The sequence below is a fragment of the Nannobrachium achirus genome, assembly GCF_963921795.1.
Source record: "Nannobrachium achirus genome assembly, chromosome: 23".
NCBI classification, from domain to species: Eukaryota; Metazoa; Chordata; class Actinopteri; order Myctophiformes; family Myctophidae; genus Nannobrachium; species Nannobrachium achirus.
The window spans coordinates 16157322-16166707 of record NC_137830.1 but is presented as its reverse complement, the minus strand read 5'-3'; the positions used below and the strand labels follow the sequence as shown (position 1 = coordinate 16166707).

General features: G+C 41.6%; 1 protein-coding gene across 1 annotated transcript; it reads left to right on the top strand.

The window, feature by feature from the left end:
• Nucleotides 1–247: 247 nt before the first annotated feature.
• LOC308308770 (NXPE family member 3-like) lies at nucleotides 248–9113 on the top strand (the record flags this gene model as incomplete). Its single annotated transcript, XM_080754223.1, has 6 exons — nucleotides 248–391; nucleotides 1793–2086; nucleotides 2768–3216; nucleotides 4845–4912; nucleotides 6508–6699; nucleotides 8542–9113. 6 exons carry the CDS (start codon nucleotides 248–250, stop codon nucleotides 9111–9113), a joined length of 1719 nt encoding a protein of 572 aa, XP_080610349.1.
• Nucleotides 9114–9386: the final 273 nt, after the last annotated feature.

Sequence of the window (9386 nt, the reverse complement as noted above, 5' to 3'; positions counted from 1 at the left end):
GGGCAGAATCTCAGTACCACACTTCCCGGTCTGTTGTTAATAATGCACCTGTTGTTTTGTGTTGTCTAGCGTGATAACATTAATTTTTATATACTTTATATACTATTGTGTGAAATGTAAATAGACAGTGACTGTCTTTATTACTGTATTTACCCGACTAGATCAATGGCCTTTGTTGGGGAATTGCGCTTACTATGCCTTAATTGTTGTTGTGCATGTTTTTGGATATTAGAGACAGTGTCACACCATGGAAGCAGCAGCATCAGAGGTGAAGACTCATCGTTGTAAAAGGAAGGAGTTTGCTGATAGCCGTCCGCTGTATGCAGCCATATTCCTCTTCCTGGCTCTGTCAGCTCTGATCTTTCTGCTGCGTAATGTCAACATTCTGAAGGTGAGCACGGGGGCGTTGATTGCTTCACTTTTTAACCATTCGGTTCGAAACCTATAGCACCCAATTTACAATTTAGGCATTTAGCAGACGCTCTTAATCCAGAGCGATTTACAATAAGCAGTACATCAACACATCAAATGGAAAGAAATAGTAGGCAAGTCTAAGAAAAAAACAGCTAGACCAAGCACCTATTCAGTGAAAACTTCATAACAAATAAAAATATATAAATTATAAATATTTATAAAAATCACACCCAATGTGATGTGAGCGGTGGTCGTGCTTGCATAACGTCTTCAGACTAGGATATAGGTGATGTAATACAGGCTAAACACACACACACATTGCTATGGCAAAACGCTGAGGAAAAAGTGGCTACAGATAGGTCTAGGATGTAATTGGTGATGTAATATAGGCTACACACACACATATTGCTATGGCAAAACGCTGAGGAAAACACATTGCTATGGCAAAACGCTGAGGAAAAGTGGCTACAGACACACGCACAGCCACTCTATGGAGCGGTTTACCACCGCTCAAAAAATAAAAATAAGATGCTATCTAAATTACAAGTATGGACTATGGTCAATTGAGGGTAGGAAAGTGCTAAGGTAAGTGCTATGGGCTAAGGTGGAGTCTGAAGAGGTGAGTCTTCAGACCACGGCGGAAGCTATAGGGTGTGAGTCTGCATCCCTATTCTCATTCTCAGGCTAACATTGAGCAAAAATAGCACATCTACAAGCTCACAACACGTCGCCGTGGGACGCGCTGTCAGGTTATTATAGTAAACGGAAACTAACTAAAAAACGAAAACTAGAATGGAAAAACATTTTAGTTAACTGAAATAAAAATAAAAACTAAGCTTTTTAAAAAAACGAAAACTAACTGAAACGGTATTGTGTGTTTACAAAACTAACTAAAATAAACTAAAATTATAGAGAAAATCTCCTTAGTTTTCGTCTTTTGTCTTTTGTGGAAATAAAAAATAAAAAAACACCAGTTGGTGAGGTCAAAGAGAGAAGTTGTATGTCTTAACATTCCTGCCACTCTCAACAATATGGTGTTTTGTTGATTTTCTTTATTAGACAATACTTTTTCCAGAGCTTTTTTAATCTCACCCCTGACAAATACCACATATTACATAAAAGACTAAAACTAACACTAAAACTAATAAAAACTAAACTAAAACTAAGCATTTTCAAAAAATAAAAACGAAACGAAACTAGCAACCTCACTTTAAAAACGAATTAAAACTAAACTGTAATTGAAAACAAAATCTCAAAACTAATAAAAATAAAAACTAATGGAAAAATCCAAAACTATTATAACCTTGTCGCTGTGATTCATTTTTTGTTGTCACCCTTTTTAATATTTGTGATATCCTGTTTTTAAACCCTCTGCCAGACCAGATTTAAAATCCACTCCACCTCCGTCATCCCGGAATGTTCCCCTCCTCACCACGACTCCAGCCCCTGGAGCTGCCAGGGTCAGAGCCTATCGCCCGAGGATGCTCTGGAGGAACGCTTCCTTCTCGAATCCATCGACTGGCCTGAACCTCCGCGCTTTCCTAAAGCTCCTCACTTCAATCAGACCAGCAGCCCTGCACACAGCCACTTCACTATCCTCCCAGCAGAGGGGGGTAGAGAGTGGCATGTAGGGGACCAGCTGAAAGCTCTCATCCAAATGTATGACTTTCAGGTGTGTAAAGTAACTAAGTACATCTACTTAAGTACTGTAAAGTACACTTTTGAAGTATTTGTACGTTACTTGAGTATTTCTGATTTTCGATACTTTTACTTCTACTCCACTACATCTCAGATGGAAATATTGTACTTTTACTCCACTACAATTATTGGAAAACTTACTTTGTAGATATAAATTATAATATCATAAAACAAACATAAACCACTTTAGCCCTATTTCATACCTAGGCTGTTTGAAAATAGCAGATCTACAAGCTCACAATGCGTCGCATCGCGACGCGTTGTGAGCTTGTAGATCTGCTATTTTCAAACATTTAGTACTTTTAATGTTGGTACTTTAAGTACATTTTGATGCCAATACTTTCATACTTTTACTCAAGTACATTTTCAATTCTGGACATTTACTTGTAAGGGTGCCCTCACACCAAAATACCTATGAGAGTGGAATCCGCGTTCCGCCAATGCATTTCAATGATAAGGGAGCGTTTTTTGGCGAAATCCTCTGCTAGCATGAAACCGCTTCACTCTCATTGAAATGCATTGGCGGAACGCGGATTCCACTCTCATAGGTATTTTGGTGTGAGGGCACCCTAACGGAGTACATCTACAGTGCAGTATTGATACTTTTACTTAAGTACAAAATGTGAGTACTTTTTCCACCTCTGATGACTTTCAGGGTCAGCCCAAACACCACGGGGGCGATTTGTTGCTCGCTCGGCTGCACGATCCGTCGCTTGAAGCGGGCGTGGCGGGCCAGGTGGTGGACCTCTTGAACGGGTCCTACTCTGCTGTTTTCCCTTTGCTCTGGGAGGGCCGTGCGCAGGTGAAGGTGACCCTGGTTCACCCCAGCGAGGCCGTCACTGTGCTGCGGAGACTGACCAGGGAGCAGCCGGGCAGGGTGTTCTTCCAGAGTGCGTTCCGCTCAGGCTCGGTCTCGGAGAACACGGTGTGTAACGTTTGTCTGCCGTCAAGCCAGCAGACGCTTTGTAACTATACGAACCTCCACACCGGGGAGCCCTGGTACTGCTATAAGCCCAACAAGCTGAGCTGTGACTCTCGGATCAACCACATGAGGTGCGTCCATCACACAAACATCAGCGGTGAAGAGGCTCTGCTCTTTCAAAGGTGAACACCACTGTCATTATTTCTTGTGCCCTTTTTGTTGTGGGATCGTAAATGTTTCATGTGCTTGAATATCGTCGTTGTCGGGTGAAAACCTTGTATGTCCAAAACCGTTCGTTTTGCATTTATCATTTTAAAAATGATTTAAACTAGTGAAAACAGACGATCTACAAGCACACAACGCCTCGCACCCGCAAGGCGTTGTGTGCTTGTAGATCTGCTGTTTTCACTACCTTTGTGCGACGGCCTTGTACGATGAAGCAGGGCTTTACTTTGTGAAAAAACGTACACATTTGAAACTTGGAGATACGAGGTTTCTGCCCGACAATGACGATATTTTGCTTTGCATTTTAACCACTTTTTTTTTTGTTTCTACTTTGTGGTTGTGTGTTAACCTCTTAAGCCAGGAGTGTCCAAACCTTTTTCACAGGGGGCCACGTTAGAAAATAGTAAAACACCCAAGGGCCGACTACTCTACATCACCTGACAAAATGTACTTTCGGTCGGACCATAACAAAGTCACATAAATATGCGTCGCAATTACAATATTTTATTTAACTATCCTTATCGATATTTAATATCAATGCTCTTTTGTCAGGTGTGTACTCTGAGCAAAATACAAATAACTGACATTACCAAATGTAAGCAGACGTGCAAGACGTGAAAAATACAATAAAATAGCCTCTCTTTGCCCCCTTCATAATGAGACAACAGGGAACACGGAATCCTGACAAATAATACAATACAATATTCTTGTTTGACGGTTTATAATACAATTTAGGAATGAAGCCGCGGGGCGTACAAAAAAAAACTTTTGATCATTTTATCGTCTAATCAGGCTTTTATGAACACCCTGAACAGATATTTAGTTGCTTCATTCAATATTCAGATATTTGATGTAAATGTTATCAGGCCCTCCAGGCCCAGGGCCTCTCCCCATACACACCCATTGTAACTTCAAACTCCATTTTAACCGTGACAGATTCAATAAAAACACCCATTGTTTTTTCTGGTGACTCATACTACCCTCCTAATACGTGAGCAGGCCGTGTTTTTTCGATAACCTTTTTCATTTATTTTTAATAATTAATTTTTCTATTAAATATTTTTCACTTTCCCAAAGAATTATTACAAATAAATGAAAAAAGTTATCGGAAAAAACACGGCCTGCTCACGTATTAGGAGGGTAGTATGAGTCATCAGAAAAATAAAATGGGTGTTTTTAATGAATCTATCATGGTTAAAATGGAGTTTGAAGTTACAATGGGTGTGTGTGTGGAGAGGCTCTGGATCAAGCCTGCTGATAACATTTACATCAAATATCTTAATATTGAATCAAGCAAATTTAAAACTGTTCAGGGTGTTCATAAAAGCCTGATTAGACAATAAAATGACAAAAAGTTATTTTGAAAGTGAAATATCCCTTTAAGCCCTATACAAATAGCTATTCAGCTATTCTGGAGCTTGGCGTCATACATTGATACTGGATGCATTGATTGTGTTCATTTGCTATATTTAAATGAAATCAACTCTCCATATTTCACTGTGCAAGATGTGAACTATCAAGCGAGATGACACTATCTGTTGCATTGTGTAAATTCAAACATTTATTTTTCTCTTCTTTTCCACAGTAAGGTCAACATTAAAGTCCACATACATGCCTCTGGGATTGACAGCATCAAAGTACAACCAAAGAAAAGTAGGTGAGCATGACTATGTGTTTATTGTGGTGTTAACATACTCGTCGTTGTCGGGTTGAAACCATGTACGTCCAAAACCGTTCGTTTGTGTTTATCATTTTAAAAATGATTTAAATTAGTGAAAATAGCCGATCTACAAGCACACACCGCCTCGCACCGCGAGGCATTGTGTGCTTGTAGATCTGCTATTTTCATTAGTTTTGTGCGACAGTCTTGTATGATGAAGCAGGGCTTTAATTTATGAAAAAAAAAGCGTGCCGATTTGAAACTTGGAGATACGAGGTTTCTGAACGGCAGTGACGATATCTGTAGGCACAAGCCAACAATATAAGTATTATATTGCTATATGCTACAATCTGTAGTCTCTTCACCACTATTGTTCACCCTCTGATTCGGAAGGCTGGTTATCGATACTGTGGATGTTTCTCAAATCTGATTATTATTTCAGTTAAAGGGATATTCCACTTTCAACAGCTTACAGTGGAAGGGCTTCTCTCCACACACACATCCATTGTAACTTCAAACTTCATTTTAACCATGATGTTTTATCCATAACTTTTTTCATTTATTTTTAATAATTCTTTGGGAAAATGGAAAAAATGAAATACAAAATATAATTATCAAAAATAAATGAAAAAAGTTATGGAAAAAACACGGCCTGCTCACGTATTAGGAGGGTAGTTTTGAGTCACCAGAAAACAATAATGGGTGTTTTTAATGAATCTATCATGGTTAAAATGAAGTTTGAAGTTACAATGGGTGTGTGTGCGGAGAGGCCCTGCATGGGACTGGAGGGCATGGTAACATTTACATCAAATATCTAAATATTTATAATTTATAATATAATACGTGAGCTGGCCGTGTTTTTTCAATTACCTTTTTCACTGATTTATTTTGAATAATTATTTTGGTTTTTAGGAGGACAGTATGAGTCCTCAGAACCAAGAATGGGTGTTTTTGGTGAATCTGTCATGGTTAAAATGGAGTTTGAAGTTACAATGGGTTTGTATAAGAAGGGGGCGTGTCTGATAAAATGAATATCAAATATCTAAATATTGAATCAAGCAACTTAAAAACTGTCTGGGGTGCTCCCAAAAGCCTGATTAAAATGACCAAAAGTGTTTTTGAAAGTGAAATATCCCTTTAAGCATCCTCAGGTTTTTTGAAAGACGCTATATAAGTTGAAGTTATTATTGTTACCATAATAATAAAGCCCTTTGCACACAGGCGTGTTTATCCGCACGGATAAAACGGACAATTTCATTTTTTTTAAAGAAAACAATGATTGTCTACGACCTCATGCACACCGGATCCGAATTAGCCGTGCGACGAGTGGCTGCGGCCGTGCGTTTTTTTCTCGATCGACGTGCGTCTTGTCGCATGCGGTAAAAAACTCATCACTCCTTTTATGACTCCTTTTGGGATCCGCAGTGCCGATTCCGCACAGCATTGCACACCAAATCCTATGCGTTTTATTCATGCAGTAAACGAAAAAAACGCAACTGTCCTGTGTGCAAAGGGCTTAATAATTGGTATTATTATAACAAATAATTAAAATCTAAATGTCTTAATAAAACTATTCTACTTGCTCTAGAAGCAGAGGTGACGAGCAGCAGAGTGAGTGGGTATTACTACCAGGGTGTGTGGCGAGCCCTCTCTGGCATCAACGTTCGCCAGTTTGACGACACCTCTGCCATCAGTCAGTGTTTGAAAGACAAGATGGTCCATTTGTATGGTGACTCTACGGTCAGGCAGTGGTTTGAGTACCTCAAGAACACTTTACCAGGTAACAGCTGAAACATAAAGAGGTGGTGTTTTGTATGTGTCTGTGCTGTGGAGTTAACATTACTCTAATAGATCACCGAGTGGGGTTATAATGTGCACACTTGCCTTCCCTGTGTGTTTTTGGTTTCTTCCTGAAAGCTGAAAGCCACTGAGTCAAAAAGGCCTGATCGAAAATCACAGATTTAATGATATCATAAAATCATCCCCTCCCCTTTTACCATTCACCCAATACTGTGGGTGTGGCTAACTCCAGCTTGGTCACCACCCACCTGACAACTATGCATACTTAATGAAATGGTGGGTGTGGCCATACAAACATAATTTTAACACTTTCAGTAGCCTACACTTTTGGCTGGCTGGCTGGCTGGCCGTGTATGTCTGTAGCCTGCCATACCTCTTCTGACCACACACACAGACCACACACACACACACACACACACACACACACACACACACACACACACACACACACACCACAGCATACCTCAGCATGACACAGCAAAGGGGTCAATCGGTCAGGGGTCATTGAGGTCAACACAAGCCCAGAAGAGACCAGAGACGCACGTGCGCACACACACACACGCACGCACACACACACACACACACACACACACACACACACATACACACACACACACACACACACACACACACACACACACACACACACACATGTCCCCCCCCCACTAGCCCCCACTAGCCCTTTAGAGAGGTGGATTCGATCATTTTAAGATATTTGTACTTGAGTATTTCCAATAGTTTTACTTCTACTACATATGCCCCTGCATTTACCTCAAGGTGCGCAGGCCTCCACCGCTCAGTTCACACAGGTGTGATTTTTTGAATACAAATTTGAAGGTGTTCAAAAACCCTATGTTAGAAGAAGTCCAACTCCACTTTAAACACGTTAGAACACCCATCCTTGCTTATGGAGACTGATACTGGCCTTCTAATACGAGAGGGGGCAATATTTTTCATTTATTTTATACGATTTATTTGTATTTTATTTTTTAACTTTGATATTCAAAAAAATACATGACAGGGGTAATTGAAAAAAAAAAAAAACACGGCCCACCTCACGTTTTAGTAGGCTAATATCAGTCGCTAGAACCAACCAAGAAGTGTTTTCAATTAATCTAACGTGGTTAAAATGGGGTATGAAGTTACAATGGGTTTATATAAGTACAGAATCAAACACCTTAAAACATTCTGGGGTGCGCACAAACGCCGGTGTAGACATTAAAATGACCTCAAACATGTCTGAAAGTGAAATATCCCTTTAAGGAAATGTAATATATTTGTCTTCAAAATATGGATTTACGTCAGCAAGTGGCCGTTATGCATATTTATTTGTCTAACCCAGGGGTCTTCAACGTTTTCAGACCAAGGACCCCTTAGTTGAGAGAGAGATGAAGCAGGGACCCCCACAACCTTTTTTCAAATAGATTCCATAATAGTTTAATCGTTTGACAGCATAATTGTCAGTGTATTTTGGATTCGTGTCAATTTGTGTTTTCAGATATTTAACCACTTGAACTGTCAATACTTAATAAACTTGACCTTTCACTCTGTACTTAGTCTGCTCTTTTTCCCCTCTACACCAAACCTCTTTGCCTAAAATAGCCGATCTACAAGCTCACAATGCCTCGCAGCAATGCCTCGCAGCAATGCCTCGAGCTTGTAGATCTGCTATTTTTGGCAAGTGGTTAATATAGAAAGGTTTCTATCACACAACGATTTGGAGGACCCCCTGTAGTAACTCTGAGGACCCCTTAGGGGACCCCCTGGTCTAACCCTATAACTATCATGTTTATGATTTATGTCCCCACCTGTCGGACTATAGAGCTGAAGTCGATCAACCTGAACGGTCCTCCGCAAGTCGGGCCGTACATGGCGGTGGACAGCGGCCGCAACACCTTGATGACATACCGATGCCACGGGCCTCCTCTCAGCTACACCGTCGTCCCGGTCAACGAGCTGCGCTACGTGGCCAACGAGCTGGAAGGCCTGGCCGGCGGCGCCAACACGGTGGTGGTCATCAGCGTGTGGGCCCATTTCGACCCCTTCCCCGTGGAGGTCTACATCAGCCGGCTGCGGGGCATTAGGCGGGCGGTGGCGCGCCTCCTGGAGAGGGCGCCCGGAACGCTGGTGGTGGTCCGCACCGCAAACCCCAGGGCTCTGGACCGCGACATGAGCCTGACCTACAGCGACTGGTACTCGCTGCAGCTGGACAGGGTGCTCAAAGCCATGTTCGAGAGGCTGGACGTCGTCCTGGTGGACGCCTGGGAGATGACCCTGGCACACCACCTGCCTCACAACATCCACCCGCCCCATGTCATCGTCAAAAATATGATCAGTCTCCTGTTGTCCTATGTGTGCCCCGACGAAAAGACTGTCGTTCAGAATACATTTTAAGATTCTGTCAATTATCTCTGCCAGGAGAATGTGTGTGTGTGCACGTGCGGTCGTGTGCGTGTGCGTGTTCATGTTCGTGTCTGAGATTTCTCATATCACCAGGTGGATTAGCGCCTCACAACATCCACCCACCCCATGTCATCGTCAAAAATATGATCAGTCTCCTGTTGTCCTATGTGTGCCCGGACGAAAAGACTGTTGTTGTTCAGAATACATTTTAAGATTCTGTCAATTATCTCTGCCAGGAGAGCGTGTGTGCACGTCGTGCGCGTG